Consider the following 16,868-nt stretch of genomic DNA (forward strand, 5'->3'; position numbering starts at 1 on the left):
AAGAGACACTGACCATGACCTGAGAAGTGAACCTGCTGGTCAGAGAGAGCTGGTTTCAAGACCCACCTTCCAACACAAATGAACAGCAGGAGGCTGCAGAGGGAGAAGATGATGAAGCACAGGGCCATGGTCTTCTTGCGGCCTAGGCGATCAATAATCCATAGAGTCACAAGGACACCTGGGGGAGAGCAGGGGCACCATGGCAGGAGGCTTCCAATATGGCTCCCAATGCCCCCCGCCTCCTGGTATTCACACCCCATATAATTCCCTGCCCCTGAGAGTGCGCTTTACCTAGTGAGTCGCTTCTCATGACTAGAATACAGAAAAGCATTGGGATGTCACTTCTGAGATGAAGTTATAAAAGAATGTGGCTTCTGCTTTGCTGGTATTTTCTCTCCCCCTGACTCTTCTTAGGCGCTGGCCTAAAAGTGGCCTCTGGCCAATAACCAGTGAGGAACTGAGGCCCTCAGTCCAACAACCCTGGAGGCATTGAATCTTGCCAACGACCATGTGAGTGAGCATGGAAACAGGCCCCGTCCCAGCTGAACTTTCAGATGTGATTGCAGATGCTGGGCTAACACCGCCATCGCGGTCTTGTCAGATAAGCTGAAGCAGAGGACCCAGGTAGGCCACTCCCAGCTTCCTGACCCACAGAAACTGTGAGTAATAAATATGTTGTTTGAAGCCACTAAAATATGGGATAATCTGTTACACAGCAATGGATAACTAAATAGCCACCAAAGGATGTGGTATTCATTGAATCCAGGCAATGGACACTAGGGATGGGAGTCAGAACCACCCGGGTTCTAAGGCCTCCTTCTGCCTCTAACTTGCCATATGGTCTTGGGTTTGTCCCTTGCCTTTTCTGAGCCTCAGTTACTTCATCTGTAAAATGGGACTCAATAAAAATAAGACTCCCCACTTCAGTAGAGACAGTATAGCATGGTGCTTATTATTAATAATATTAATAATAATTATTAAATCTAGGCTCAGCACTTTACATCTATTATCTTGCTTAATCATCAAAACAACTCCCTAAAATAAATGCCATCAACACCTGCATTTCCCACACTTATTCAATCAAAAAATTAAGTGCCTGCTGTGGTCAGGAACTGTTCTAGGAGCCTTGGGATGTGTCAGTGAACAGAAACAACAAATCATAAATGTAATAAATAAGAATTATCTGAGTTTCAGAAAGGTAAAATCATGGAAATCATCGAAAAGTCATGGAAATGGTTATTGGCAATGTGGTATCTAACTCCAAGTCCCTAGTTTTACCCTCTGAGCTCTGTGGGGAAGGGTTTTAGAAGAAAGACAGACAGGGTAGTATAGGAGTGAAGACCCTGGGCTCCGGAGTGGGACCTCAGTTCTTAGCTCTGCCAAGTGTAGGACACTCAGTGTTTTAGCTGAGCTTTCCTAGAAGCAGACCCTGGGACAAGGGTCCAAGTACAAGTGCTTACTTGAGAGGTAACCCAAAGAAACACCAGTGGGAGGCTGGGAAAGTAAGATAGGGAAGGGAAGACAAGAGTGCCTGTCAAGCAAGTTACCATTGTGGGCAGTTGCTATCGAATTCCACTGGGGGGCTCTGGGAGCCAGTGTGGAACACGCATCTTAGAATTCTGCCTGATGGCCAAGGAAGTTAGGGTATTTATATACCACCGACTCTTGCAGTTATCATTAGAAAGCAGCTCCCAGATATTAAGTCCCTGGGACTTCCAGCCACCTTGCTTGCTTTTAGATCCTGAGGCTTTCCATCCCTCTTGAGAGAGCCCTCAGACACAAAGACGCAGATACCGGCAGCTGCAAGTTTAGGAACAGTTTTTGCTACACCTCTCTAAGCCTTAGTTTCTTCAGTTGTAAAATGGGAGATAATTATGCTACTTCTCAAGACTAAATGAGACATACCTAGAAAACACTTAGCGTGGAGCCAGATATCCATATGGTAAGCGCTCAGTAAATACCAGATACTATTGTTGTTGTAATAATTATTAGTTTTTTGAAAGGAAAAGATAGATCACCTTCACTTTATGAGCAGGTTTGGATTTTTTGACACCCACTGATCCTTCCAGTGTGAGTGCTGATGGGGGACAATTCTCCATGGGTCTCTTGTATTTCTTGCATGCAGAGGCACTAGCTGCCCTTTGTTCCAGGCTATCATTTAATTTGGATAGTCAATAGCCTTGGAAGATAGAGATATTGTCCCCTTCCAGAGTCAAGGGCAGGTCTGTTTACTGTCCAGTGTAATAAAGGTGATGTCTCTCTCTCTGGAGCAAAACTGGGCAGGTCTCTGGCAACCCATTACAGAAGATTTGAGTTCCCTAAGCCTGGGATTCCTCAGGTAAGCAAAGTGAAAAGGGGATTGAGGAAGATACTGGGAAGTCAAGGAAAACTGCGGAATACAGGGTCAAGAATATAGGGAGTAGTAGATCAATCAGGTACATGGAAGGGAACACTCAGGTAATTCCTCAAGCAGCAACCATCATCCATTATCAGCATGTGTATGCATTTGGGTGACGGGTTCTTATCAAAGGACCAGAGTTAGAGCACAACAGGTGTACCTACTACCTCATTGCATGTGTAACATCCACCTGGACCCTTTGTCATCATCCTTGTGAGATTTGGGAGCAAGGGGAGCTGACACTAATATGCTATTCATGTTGCTATCGAATTCCACTGGGGGGCTCTGGGAGCCAGTGTGGAACATATTGCTTGCTGTGCCATGGGTAATAAATAGTCTTTGTCTTTGACCCAGGAGTCTCATGTCTTCTGCCAGTGAGCGTGACAATGGGCAGCCTAATCTGTGAGCCTTCAAGTAGAGTAGCCTTCACAGTTCTTGTCAACTTGTAGCTAAGGGTTGAAAAAAGAACCTCCAGCTCCCCTAGAAAGGGGATTTGCTTCCAGGCAGCACCAGGTGGAACCACCAGATGAGCAGCCCCACCTCACACAGGTTCCTCACCTGGGAACTCAGAGAGCGTAGTCCACAGCAGGTCCATGTAATCCTCCTCACTCAGGTACTCACAGGCCAGGCTGCATTTTGCTTCTACTGCCTTCTTCTGGCTGGAGACTGGGAGGTGGGAGACAGGAGAAAGAAGAGCCATGCCTAGAACCTTGACTCACACCCTCCTGCTCCCACACCTCCTTCCCTGGGCATGCTTCGGTTGGGATACCGTGGAAAGGGCCCAGGCCCGGGAGTCAGACAGACTCAGGTTCAAATCCCAACCAGCAGGGCTACAGCTTTATCTTTCTGAGCCTCAGTTTCTTCATAAAACTGGAGCTAATAAAGCCACTGGGCAAGGTGGTTGGGAGAATGAAATCAGGCTGTGCATATGAATGTGCTTAGCCCAGAATTGGCACACACTAGGTATTTTTGTGGCAGACAGACTCCAGGTGGCAGACTCCAGGGTGGCCTCTATGGTCCCCACCTATATTATCTGGCCCCCATTACTTCCTTGATCCCACCTTCTGTCTCTCGCCCTTGCTCTGTTCACTATACTCCAGCTACACTGGTTTTCTTGCTGTTCCTTCAACACTCCTGCCTCAGGACCTTTGCACTGGCTGCTGGCTCTTCCTGAATTGCTCTTGATATATCCCTATGACTAATTTCCTCGCCTCCTTTATGTCTTTCTTTAAATCTCACCTCATGGAGGCCATTCTGACCACCCCATTTAAAACTTCAACCGACCCACTGCCCCTTGCTCTGCCACCCATTCCTGACCTCCCTTATCCTGCTTGGCTATCTTTTTTCCCATACCTTTGTTAAGAAATAGCATGAAAGACTTTGAAATGGGCAAAATGTTTTGTCTAGTGCACGCTTACAAGTTGTATCACCTTTCATTATCTGTGAGCTCTGCACATTATAGAATATTGATATTAATGCAAATGATTCTTATCCACCAAAATGCAAATTGTGTCTGGTGATGCAATTGATTATTGCCTTATGCATATTGACAAGTTGTGCCTCTAATTGTAAAGCCTTTTCAGCATTTCTGATTGCCTATATACGTACACATATTTTTGAATTCTCCTTTGAACCGGATGCAAACCCTTGCTGGCGTTAGTAAACAATTCTCCATGGGTTGCTCACATTTCTGCATGTTTGATAAGCAAAGACACTGACTATCTTTGTTCTAAACTATCTTTTCAAGGACCTTTGTTTAACCAACAACTTTGACAGGAAGTGTCCAACTTTGGAGCAAGGGGCAGGTTTGCTTATGGGCTTCAGTGGCATAATGTCTCCCTGCAGGACAAGGGCAGGCTTTACTGGCTGTCTGTCTTTACCATCCAGGATAAGAGAGCTAGGTGCCCTAAGCTCAGAGATCCCCTTTTGTGACATAACCCACTGCTTTTGCAGCTGTGGCCCCCCTTCTTCATATTACCCTGTGGGAATGGGAGCTCCTTACGTTGTAAGGAAATGCTGATACTTCAGCGACTGCTATTACTGTGAGTAACAAAGTCCTTTGTCTCTGATTCAGGAGTGTTGTGTCTTTTGCAGGCATCTATGGAAGCTGTGGAAGGCTAACTTGCTAGCTTACAAAGAGGTAAGTCCTCAGACTTTTCACAGTTCTTAACTGGTTCATTCATTAATTGATGAGTTAAATAAAATAAAATCTTTGATATATGTTCATTGTATATTTGTAGGGGAGGCATGATTTTGCCTTTTCTTTAAATTTTTTTCTTTGACACACCTATCACCTTCCAACACACTATGTTATTTACTTACTTATGCTATTCTCTCTCTTTTTTTCTCTCCCCACCAAAATATGAGCATACAGGGTAGGGATATTTGTAGTTTGTATTCAGTGATGTATCCCAACACCTAGATCAGTACCTGGCATATAGAAAATATCGAATGAATGACTTGCCCAAGGTCACACAACTACTTGGTGCTAGAACCCAGGCTCCCTGATTTCCAGCTATGGGCTTGTTGCACAGTATCACTTTCCTACCCAGGTATAAGAGAGAGCTTTAAACAGGAGTTGGCAAAATATCACCTGCAAGTCATAGCTGGTCTCCTGCCTGTTTCTGCCTGGCTTGCATGCTAAGAGTGGTTTTTACATTTTAAAATGATTTTTAAAAATCAAAGAGGAATAACACTTCATGACATAGAAATGATATGCCATCCAAATTTGCATTCACGAATAAGGTTTTATCAGAACACAAGCAGTGTTCGTTCATTAACCTATTGTCCACAGCTATTTTCCTCCTCCAACGGCAGAGGTGTATGTCCCACAAAGCCTAAAATATTGACTATCTGGCCCTTTATAGAAAAAGTTTGCCAATCCCTGCTTTGTAGCACTCCCCTGGATCCTCTGCTTTGCTTCAGTGCGTCCACTGTTAGGGACATGCAATTTATACTCTCTCAGTACCAAACCCCAAATATGCGGCTAAGCCACCAACTCATTAAATCCTTATACCAATAAACCAAACTATTAACTAAGATTAGAGAGGCTTAGTATGAAAAAGATAACTGGGCAAATCCCGCAGACAAGCAAGAACTTGATCCCTTTATCCTCCACCCAGGGTTCAATGCCAGGAACCTATTCTTAAAGATAGAATGGTTTGAAAGCCCAGACATCTGCATATACACTTTGCTTTCTATTTTGTTCCTTCTGTCCAGCGGCTCCCACCTCTAGCTGCACAATTGAATCTGCCTTCCGCTCAGGTCGTGATCCTGGATTCCTGGGATCAAGCCCCACATGGGGCTCCCTGCTCAGTGGGGAGTCTGCTTCTCCCTCTCCCTCTGCCCCTCTCCCCTGCTCATGCTCTCTCTCGCATGTGGGCATGCTCTCTCAAATTAATAAATAAGTAAATAAAATCTTTTAAAAATAAAAAAAATAAAAGCTCCTCCGGGTGATTCTGTTGTGTGGCCAGGGTTGAGATCCAGCCTGGTTCTCAGACCTCATATGCACATGAGAATTGCTGCATAGGGTCATGGCCATCAAACTGAGTGCTGTACTTCACCGAGCCCTTTAAGTGACATAAGATATGACTCTGTTGTAATGTCACTTTTATCATGACAAGATTATTTGGCTTTCTACAGAGTATCTTGGAGACCACAGTCCAGGTCTTCTATGCTCATTTGGCAGAGGCTTTCTCCCAGGAGTCTGCGGGGTAATGTCACCGGTATTTGTGCATGGTCAGGCTCAGGAGAGGTGGAACCTGGGGTGGGCATGCGTGTGTGACTATGTAGGGTGGGAGTAGGGTAGTTTGATACTCACTGCTGCAGACATCTCCTGCCTGAAAGAGCTCAGTGGTGAGCAGAACTAATCCATAGTAAGAAAACGCATTGGAAAACCTGCCAGAAAGGAAGAAAGAAGAGGTAAAGAAATGATGGGAGAAATGCAAGTCCCCTTTCCCCATCCCCTCAGGAAGGACTTGCATCTATAACAGCGAGGACCAGTCTTTGGGCATGGGTGACACTGGACCTTTGGGGGCTTTCTTGGGGCCCTTGAGCAGGAAAATGGCAGGTACAAAGCATAGTGATGTGATAAAGGGACGTGATCTTTTGTCCTTTGAAAGACCAAGAACTGTATTATATCACAGAGAACACCCGAGGTTGTTTATTCAATTGGCAATAGGGAAAACAAGTTTGGGGGACCAGAATTTGGAAGAACACAGTCATGGGTGACATTGATCAGGGCTTCTGGGCCAAGTCGGTCGACGTGAAGAGAGAAGAGGAGGGGAAAGCTTTGATAATGAAGAGCACTGGACTCCAGCTCTGCCCTTGAACTCCTGCGAGCTGAATCAACTCACCAAGCATTTATTAAACACCCACTGTGTGCCCCGTACAAGTGGGGATTCTGCAGACTTCCCTAAAATTTGACATCAGAATGAAATAGTTAATTAATTCACAATTGTCCCAGGAACTAGAACACTCAAGTCTGTAGGACCAGAACATTATCATCCTGTAGTACAGTTACGTGGGAACTGTCATAATCAGACCACGGTGATTAATTTCCTTGGGTTGCAATATGTGCTAGCAAATTTAGCAATTTCTATAGTGCACAAAAATTAGTCTCCAATTAATTGCTTCAGTATTTGGCCCAACTGAATCACCTGCATGCAAAGATAGATACCTTAAACTCCCACCTCCACTCCCTTTTTAAAAATCCTACAGATTCCATGGGCGCCTGGGTGGCTCAGATGGTTAAGCGTCTGCCTTCGGCTCAGGTCATGATCCCAGGGTCCTGGGATCGAGTCCCGCACTGGGCTCCCTGCTAAGCGGGGAGCCTGCTTCTCCCTCTGCCTCTGCCTCTCTGACTCTCATGAATAAATAAATAAAACATTTAAAAAAAAAATCCTACAGATTCCACACTTGTGTTGGGCACCCAGCAGGTGTTTAATAAATGCCTGGCTCAGCTCTTAGGAATGCAGAGACAGAGCTAGAGCCCAGTTCTGTATATTATCAAAGCTTTCCCCTCCACTTCCCTGCAACTGACCACTTTTCAGGACAATCCCCTGCTAATTAGCACCTCTACTCAAAGGTGCATGGGAAAAGTGAGAACTGGTTAAACCAGAATGCAAAGTGTTAGCCAGGCCCCTTCTGCACACTGTTCATGCTGTATACGTGATTTGGTAGAAAGAGAGTTCAAAGAATAGCTGAGATCTAACTAGTTGTGGATTTTCAGGTAATTACTCTGTACAAATCCCTGCCTTCCATCCTGCCCACATCCAGACATCGCCAATGGCTGTTATTTAAGGAAAATAGACCAGGATCAGGACTGAAAGTTCTAAGGATGCCTGTATTGACCAAATTAGTGGTTCCCCAAATGCGGTAGGCCCCACGCCACTGGTGGTATCCAAGGCAATATTGGCCAAGAAGGGGACTTGATGGAGCATGCATATTGAATCTCATTGTGACAAAAATCCATTTTACGTTTCCTTTCAATTACAGTTGACCCTTGGACAGCACGGGTTTGAACTGCACAGGGCCACTTGTAAAGAGCTTTTTTTCAATAAATACAATACACTACTGCAAGTGCATTTTCTCTTCCAGAAGATTTTAATAACATTTTCTTTTTCTCTAGCCTACTTTAAGATATAACATATAATACATAGAACATACAAAATATGTGTTCATTGACTGTTTATGTTACCAGTAAGGCTTCTGGTCAATAGGAGGCTATTGGTTAAGTTTTGGGGGAGTCAAAAGATTTCCAGCTGCTCAGGGGTCTGTGCCTTTAACCCCCTTTCTGCATTGTTCAAAGTCAATTGTATTTTGGTGATTTCCTAGTTTCACTTACTTGCTAATGAATGAGTCCTTAACACCTACCCTCTGTCTGTGTCTCTCTATTAAATACAGCAGCTCAGTGACTTGGCAAATCATCAATCTAGCTACTTTTTACTGTGTATCTCTTGAAAATATATGGCCTGCAATTAAGGTTTTTTTTCTTCAAAGCAGACATATAAAATTCCCTCTTAAAAGACATTTATCTGAATGCTTGTGCACTAATGGTGGGAAGGCAAGCTGCTGCAGCCACTCTGGAAAAGAGTATGGAGGTTCCTCAAAAAATCAAAAATAGAACCACCCTATGATCCAGTAATTGCATTACTGGGTATTTACCCCAAGGATACAAAAACACTGATTCAAAAAGATATTTGCACCCCTATGTTTATTGCAGCATTATTTACAATAGCCAAATTATGGAAGCAGCCCATGTCCATCGATAGATGAATGGAAAAGAAGATGCGATACACACACACACACATATTTATATACACACACATATACAGACAACGGAATATTATTCTGCCATAAAAAGAATGAAATCTTGCCATTTGTAATAACATGGATGGAGCTAGAGAAGATAATGCTAAGTGAAATAAGTCAGAGAAAGACAAATACCATATGATTTCACTCATATGTGGAATTTAAGAAACAAAACAAACAAAGGAAAAGAAAAAGAGACAAACCAAAAAACAGACTCTTACCTAGAGAGAACAAACTGATGGTTACCAGAGGGGAGGTGGGTGGGGGGATGGATGAAATAGGTGATGGGGATTAAGAGCACACTTATCATGATGAGCACTAAGTAATGTATAAACTCTCTGAATCACTATATTGTATACCTGAAACTAATATAACATTGATGTTAACGATATTGGAAATAAAATTAAAAACTTACTTTGAAAAAAAAAAACTTACTTTGAAAAAGGACATTTATCTAAGTCAGAAGTGAGTTCAATTAAAGAAAAAGACTAAGAAAATAATATTACAGGTGATATCTGGAAAAGGCAGAGATCAGGAAAGTGATGCTCAAACCACTGAACTTTGTAACTGTTGCCTACGATCAAAGAGTTCTCTGTGCATCGCATAAAAACAGAACCCCAAACAGGGTACAGGTGAAGGGGATCAAAGTGTCAAGAAACAGCTCTTACCATATAAACCACAGCAACAAGGTTGTCCATCTAAAATGGGGCGTGAAAAGGTCCCTCATTCTGCCTCGGTCTTCCTGTTTCAAGACAAGGACATGCTCTTTGCTCTCCACTCCTCCAGCAGTGCTGGCATTGGGTGGACACCCACGGCTGGGAGGGAGGTTGCTGGTGGGCTACACGCTCAGGATCCAAGAACCCAGGACTCAATCCCACAGTGCAAAGTCCCCCAGCCCAGTGAGGCCCTCCAGCCAGGACCCAGCAATGTCTACAGTCTTGATTCCCCAAGGATGGAGACGTTCTGCATCCCCCAACCCCAGCCTGAAATCCTGGAGCCAGGAAGCAGACTCCATGCCCTGAGGACTCTCAGGTAGTCCCATAGACCTGGGGCGCAGTCAGTCAGTCCAAGGCCTGTCTAACCATTTCATGCCCAGACTAAGCCAGCTCTAGGTCAAGATCACAAAAATTAATGTGCTGAAAATCAATTCGCCAGAAGCCAATGTGCTGAAGACTGATTAGTTAAACGACCCACTTGCCAATTTCATATAATTTGCTAATTTATCAAATCTTTGCTCTACAATGTTCTTTTTTTTTTTTTTTTAAAGATTTTATTTATTTATTTATTTGAGAGAGAGAGAGCGTGAGCAGGGGCAAGGGTGGTGAGAGAGGGGGAGAGGGAGAAGCAGGCTCCCCACTGAGCTGAGCTGAAAACAGACACTTAACAGACTGAACCACTCTACAATGTTCTTTTTAAGAGTATATTCTATGAGGGGTGCCTGGGTGGCTCAGTCGTTAAGCGGCTGCCTTCGGTTCAGGGCATGATCCCAGGGTCCTGGGATTGGGCCCCGTGTTGGGCTCCCTGCTCGGCTGGAAGCCTGCTTCTCCCTCTCCCACTCCCCCTGCTTATGTTCCTGCTCTCACTATCTCTCTCTCTGTCAAATAAATAAATAAAATCTTTTAAAAATAATAATGAAACAAATAAATAAATAAAATCTTTTTAAAAAAGAGTATATTCTATGACGGTGATTATATTCTTCTTAGATATATTTAACAAATATATTTTCCTTAGTTTGAGAAATGCTTGCTTATTTAAACATGCTAAATGCTTAAAAAAGGATTATGGGCCATAGGTGGTTTAGTCTACCTGTGAATATTGTTTTTGTGAATAAAAATATATTTTTTAATATATTCTTGAATGAAAAAACAATACTCATTAAATATGTTTATTGAATATATTTGAGAATGTTTGCATTTGTTGAATATATTTTGAAATAGGCTCATTAATATATTTAGAAATAGATTCATCAATATATTTATAGAGAGAATATATTGAGGAAATAAATATATTAATATGTACATAGGAAAAATATACTCCTATTTACTACATATATTCAAAAAGAATGCTCCTTGAAACATGTTTTTGGTAAAAAGATACATTACCAAGTTAATTCAGGAAAACTGGCTTTTGGAGAATTGGTCTGCTTCTGCTCTTTTTGGTGCCTCAGGATTTACCAAACCCACCCTCGTACACGCTCCCACGCAGGTGCACGAACACACACACCACAGACAGTGGGCCAGGCACGGACCTGTCTGGAGATGATGAGTTTCCCCAGCGGCATGGGGGCTCCGTTTTCGGTTGCTATCCTCTTTAATGTGGCAATGGCCTTTTCCTGATTCCCGGACAGCACATCGTACCTTGCGCTCTCCGGCAGCCACTGTGGGTAGAGGTGTGGCAGGTTAGGGTGGAACAGAACACTGGGTTGCAGCCACATACTCTCATCTGGGTGTGGAGTCTTTAAGGGTGGGGCCTCTGGCTCCAGAGGCCTGGCTTCAAATCCTGGCTCTGTCATTGATTATATTGGTTGTGTGACCTTGAGCCATTACTTGACCTCTCTGTGCCTCCATTTCCTCATCCATAAAATGGGGATAACGATAGATCCCATCTTTTTGGGTTGTCGAGGGGATTAAGTGAGATAATCCAGACAAAGCGCTTAGCGCAGTGCCTGGAATGGGTTCATGTAATAATGTATAATGGGTTATGATTGCTGCCATTGTTATTATTATTACTAATTAGTGTTGCTGTCAGAGTCCCCCCCAAAAATCTGAAAAATAATCCTTACAGGACGGTGTCCTCCTCCACCCCCTCCCCACCGAAATACAGTGAACAGCAGGAGGCCAAGAGACAAAGGTTGAGATGTCTTAAAGGATACCTACAAAACATAGGACCGCAAAGAGGAGCAAGGGGACAGCCGAGAGGATGAGTAGCCAGCGCCAGCCCAGGCTGGGCATCACAAACACAGCCAGGATGACCTCGAACACTGTCCCGATGGCCCAGAAGACCTGGCATGGGAAAATGGGATCAGTGATGGGAGCCGCATGGTCAACACATGAGCAATGTCAGTGTCATTGTAGATGACACTATCGATATGGGTAAGGGGTCCTTGGGGTCTGCAAAGTCAGAATGACCAGCACTCTTCCTGGGGTCCATATAGTTGGGCCAGGGCCACCATGTTGTCCATCTCCTGAGGGTGCCATCCACAGGGTATAATATTGGCATGGTACCCACTGGAGTGTACAATGTGGTAGCTCTGGTTAAGGAGATCAGTACCACCTTGTGTGAGGTCAATATGGTGATGGACACATTGGTTTTTGTTTACTGACATCCATCTCTCTTGCCCAATGGGGCCCTAGTATCCTTAGTCCCAATTGCCTCTTCTCTGCAGGGCTGAATATCTTCTGTGTGCCTCTCCGAGTCACTCCCCATCCTTCCCCACCTTGCTCTTTGAATGCACTGCATCCATAGACTTCCTGTCTTCTGGCTTCCCACTGGGTGCAGCCAATGGGGAGCCCCACAGGAAATGGGAGAGAGGGAGGGAGGTAAGAGAGGTTGGGGCATTTACTCCACTGGCTCCCTCTCAGCAGGGTGCTCATGGGCTCGCTGCATCTCTCAGCAGAAGGTCCCAGGTCCTGTCCAATAGCTCTCGACATACAACTCTCCCTCTCTGGACTGCTAATTACTTCCTGCCTTTGCCTGGCAACTGGAACTTCCGGCCTGGGGCTATTTAGAAATAGTCCCTTTATCAAACTTTCTTCAAATTATCCTAACTTGAGTATGCTGATTCCTGTTGGGACCCTACAACTATTGCCCATTGACAAACCTGGTCCTTCAACTTCCCCATCAGTTCTGGGAGCCCGTAAGAGCCTTCCGAAATCCCCTTTTGCTTAAATTAACCACATTTCTGTTGCTGACAACCAGGGGTGATAGTCAAAATGTCTAACAAACTGATACAGGACTGACCAACCAGAATGGGTACCAGACACGCCCTGCTCCCAACACACACACACACACACACACACACCATGATTGTGCCAGGAGTTAACTCTTTAGTTGCTAGATCGTGGGACGTTCTAGGGGGTCCTAGGAGAGGACAGGGTGTTAGGTGATGAGGCCTAATCAGTGACCAGGATCTGCTGGCACAGATACATCTCAATATTTAAAGAGTTGGTTCATCCATACCAGTGTGGACTAGTTGACTACCATCCTCACTAGTCAGGGGTAGATGCAGTCAGGGTGGTAGATTGGGCCGTGGGGTTAATGTCATTAATATTGCCAGTGTGGTCATGGTGGCTAGAGAATGGCATCATAGACATCACTGTGGACATCAATGTCCGGAAAGAACAAATAAAACCTACTGCCCACTGCATGGCACCATTGGGCAGTTACATATTTGCCCTGAGAGCTTCCAGATCATGATAGGAAAATGGGTCACAAGACCCTGGCAGGAAGAAGGCTTGAGAGGGATTAGCTGGACAAAGGGCCTTTTAAGGCAGCCTCTAGGTTACAGAGCTGGCCGGCCGCTCACACAAGACGCAGGTGAGTCCAGATACAAATAGGGGTAGAGGGTGATGATATGGACAAGGGGCAGGAGTTTTGGTTCCCTTAGCTGCACTGTTTGGCAGCAACTCTCAGATAAAAGCCATTTCCAGTCCAAGAATGACATACCACCAGCCGGCCACCATTTTTTTTAAGAGATTGAATTTTTTTGTCAATTGAAGAATTTATCTGTATAGCAAAAAAAAAAAAAACAAAACCCAAAAAACAAAAAACAAATGTTCAAATTGACATAACTGACAAATTGCCATTTCCTTATCCTGTGGCTCAGGACACCCGAGAATCTCCTGCTCAGAGACTGAACACTATTGGGAAACCCAGACCACCCTCCTTACCTCAATCAGCAAAATACACTTAGCTCTGGCCTTCATGGGAAGGAACTCAGCGTACAGCGTCACCCTAGGAAAGCAGAAAGATATGAAAGGAGTTAGGTCAGGACTGAGTAAGAAGATTGCCACAGCTTTCCGAATTTCTTTCTTTTTTTTTTTTTTAAGATTTCATTTATTTATTTATTTGAGAGCAATAACATGTGAATGAGCAGGGGGAGAGGGACAAGCAGACTCCGTACTGAGCATGGAGCCCAGACATGGGGCTCGATCTCACAACCTTGAGATCATGACCTGAGCCGAAATCAAGAGTCCGATGCTTAACCGACTGAACTACCAGGCGCCCCATTTTCTGAATTTCTAGGTCAACATTCCTCTGAGGGTGGTCTGTGGACCACTTAACTTCAGAATTTCCTGAGACAATGGCTAAGTACTTAGATCTCCAGGCCCTACCCCAGACCTCTATCTATCTTTCTATCTATCTATCTATCTATCTATCTATCTATCTATCTATCTGTCTGTCTGTCTTGGTCTTTCCAGCTCTCTCTCTCTCTCTCTACATGCACACCATACATCTATGTCTGTTTCTATATCCATGTGTGTATATGTATTTAAAAAAACAATGAGTTCACACTGATACTTTCAATTCCAGTCCAACCAGAAGGTTAGGGTTCTTTCTTTCTTTCTTTCTTTCTTTTTTTTTTTTAAGTAATCTCTATACCCAACACAGGGCTTGAACCCACAACCCCAAGATCAAATGTTGCATCCTCTGCTGACTGAGCCAGCCAGGCGCCTCAAGATTAGGGTTCTTTCTAGCCCTCCCAGTTTCCACGTTCATAATTCCCTTCTCCAACATTGAGACACCCAGGCCTCTTTATCCTCAATATTTGCTTAATCCATTTATTTGCTTGCTGAATGTAACCAATGCCCTAAATATACTGGCTCCCTCCTCCATCTACTGCATTCTTGCCCCCTTCCCCTACCTTTCACTTCCGCAGCCATTGGCCATGCTGGAAAGAGAAGGAAACTTCTCCTCTAACTTCTTCCCCATGCTGCCTCCCATTTTGCTAGGAAGAGGTCTTTTTTCCCACATCTTCCACCTAAGTCAAGCATCTGAGCAACCAGATGGCTTCATGTTACTCTCCTGGCTCCTCATAAGGGAGACGGGGTAGAGGGAGGCTAATTTCCATTGACCCCTTTGAGGCAGATACTGCTGGTAACCCATCTAGGTCTCCTGGGATCCCTTTACTAGTTCAGTGTGCCCAACTCCCAGCTGCTGCTAATGGCTCATACCTGCAAACTTCTCCTAGAATTGCTCCTGAACAATTGGAGCTGCCTCACCCGAATGATGTCTTTCCCTGCATAACATCTAACATTTGAAAAGTTGGTCTTAAAAAAAGAAGAGAAAGAAAAGTTGGTCTTAGCAATACCATTGAGATTTAAGAACAGTTCTTTCTCCAGTAGAAGTCCTTCTTAGGGTTATGATAAAAGATACCTCTGTCCAAAGAAGGAAGAATTCTTAGGCGCCTCAGAGAAAAGGCTAGGGCTTTAGTCATTCAGATATATTCTATTTAGAGAAAAGCATGAAGAGAAAGTCAATTATCACCTAGTTTAATTCACGGTATAAGTATTTTAGTATATTCTCTCTTCCTGTCTTGATCTTTTGTCTTTATCTCTCTCCCTTTCTCTTTCTTAATCTCTCTCTGTAGCTAAGATCATACTCAAGAATTTTGAACCCTAGTTTTTATTTGATTATAAATAGCATTTCCATGCCATTGAAAATCCTCTTACACACATATGTTCTATCACATGCATGAACCACTCTTTTCTTAATAGCTACCTTTTATTGAGGACCTACTATGTGCCAAACACTCTTCTAGATGTTTTACATGGATTATCTCACTCAAACATTTCAAATCAATGGAGTAGATACTTATAATCCTGTGTATGTGCGTGTATCTTTGATTCTCATTTTTATCTCTAGATCTATCTATGTCAGATAAATTGTTAATTGACCAGGATCACACAGCTAGTAAGTTAGTAAGTAGAAAAGCCAAAATTCGGGCGCCTGGGTGGCTCAGTTGGTTAAGCGACTGCCTTCGGCTCAGGTCATGATCCTGGAGTCCCAGGATCGAGTCCCGCATCGGGCTCCCCGCTCAGTGGGGAGTCTGCTTCTCCCTCTGACCCTCCCCCCTCTCATGCTCTCTCTCTCTATCTCATTCTCTCTCAAATAAATAAATAAAATCTTTTTAAAAAAAGGAAAGAAAAGCCAAAATTCTAAATTCTAACCCAGATCTGTCTATATTTTGTAGCCCATCCCTATTTGGATGGTTTCACAATTATAAACAATACTTCAATAAACATTGTCTTTAGGCTGAAGACATCTTTGTCTTCACGTGGTTTCCTTAGGATAGGTCCCTGTTAAGTAGAATTTGTGTCAAAGGGCATGCATAGTTTTAAGGCTTTTGATATATAATACCAAAGTGGTTCCCCCCCAAAAACTTACTCTGATTTATATGCCTACAAGTAGCTCTCTCAACAAAAACCATTAGGAATTTCACGAACTCAGCCCTGAGAATAAGGATCAAGGTTATAGTGGTTACAGAGGTTATAGCAATGACCATGGATGACTTCTTTGAGATTTTTATGCTATTCTCCAAATGGTGTGCTTATATTATCTAAAAAATCAATAATAATAATAAAATGAGAGGCATGTTTACCTTCCCTCCACCAAATTAAACTACTAACCACGCAAAAAGGTGCAGCAGCATATTCTAAGGGCAAAGTTATGCCTGTCCTTAGATGGCAAGGATTTCTTTTTATAATGAAGCTACAGCATGCAGTATTTTCTCTTTTTTCTTTTTTTTTTAGTTACAGAAGTAGTACCTGAATGCATTTGCATTGTAAAACAATTAAGCAATACATAAGTATACAGAGTATATGATAATTCTTCCTCTTCCCCATTGCCCCTACTTCCATTCCATTCCCCCAAAGCCATAATAACCAGGAGTTTGCTTTGCAACCTTCCAGCTCCTTCTCTATGTCTAAATAAATAAATTTAAGCAACATATCTTTCTTTTCCTTCTCTCTTTCCTTCTCTTTTCTTCCCTTCGTCTCTCCCTCCTGTCCTCCTTCTCTTCCATTTTTCCTTCCTTCCTTCCTCCCCTCGTTCCTCCCTCCCATCTTTCCTTCCTCCCTCCTTCCCTCCTTTCCTTCTTTCTCTCTTTCCTTCCTTCCTTCTTCCCTTCCTTCTCTCTTTCCTTCCCCCTCCCTCCCTC

General features: G+C 43.7%; 2 protein-coding genes and 1 long non-coding RNA gene across 4 annotated transcripts in view; 2 read left to right on the plus strand and 1 right to left on the minus strand.

Moving 5' to 3' along the window:
* The window catches only part of SVOP (SV2 related protein), a 55,375-nt gene that overhangs the window by 7,158 nt on the left and 31,349 nt on the right, over nt 1-16,868 (minus strand). Inside the window, exons 6-12 of the mRNA XM_031021319.2 lie at nt 13,600-13,663; nt 11,587-11,712; nt 10,959-11,087; nt 9,379-9,452; nt 6,219-6,295; nt 2,957-3,064; nt 67-178 (exon numbers count right to left, since the gene is read on the minus strand). Coding sequence (XP_030877179.2) covers nt 67-178; nt 2,957-3,064; nt 6,219-6,295; nt 9,379-9,452; nt 10,959-11,087; nt 11,587-11,712; nt 13,600-13,663 — 690 coding nt within the window. The remainder of the gene's footprint in view (nt 1-66; nt 179-2,956; nt 3,065-6,218; nt 6,296-9,378; nt 9,453-10,958; nt 11,088-11,586; nt 11,713-13,599; nt 13,664-16,868) is intronic.
* LOC115938100 (uncharacterized) lies at nt 4,186-5,784 on the plus strand. Of its 2 annotated transcripts, none has more exons than XR_014139508.1 (3): nt 4,186-4,403; nt 4,493-4,538; nt 5,618-5,784. It is a non-coding gene; the product is annotated as an uncharacterized LOC115938100 (long non-coding RNA). The 2 variants fall into 2 exon arrangements; XR_004073299.2 differs by having other exon boundaries at nt 4,186-4,299.
* USP30 (ubiquitin specific peptidase 30) overlaps nt 12,557-16,868 on the plus strand; it is a 76,217-nt gene continuing 71,905 nt past the window's right edge. The window contains exon 1 of the mRNA XM_081801986.1: nt 12,557-12,566. The gene's annotated coding sequence lies outside the window, so the exon portion shown is untranslated. The remainder of the gene's footprint in view (nt 12,567-16,868) is intronic.

This window comes from Leptonychotes weddellii, chromosome 13, assembly GCF_054177405.1.
Source record: "Leptonychotes weddellii isolate Sample4059 chromosome 13, ASM5417740v2, whole genome shotgun sequence".
NCBI classification, from domain to species: domain Eukaryota; kingdom Metazoa; phylum Chordata; class Mammalia; order Carnivora; family Phocidae; genus Leptonychotes; species Leptonychotes weddellii.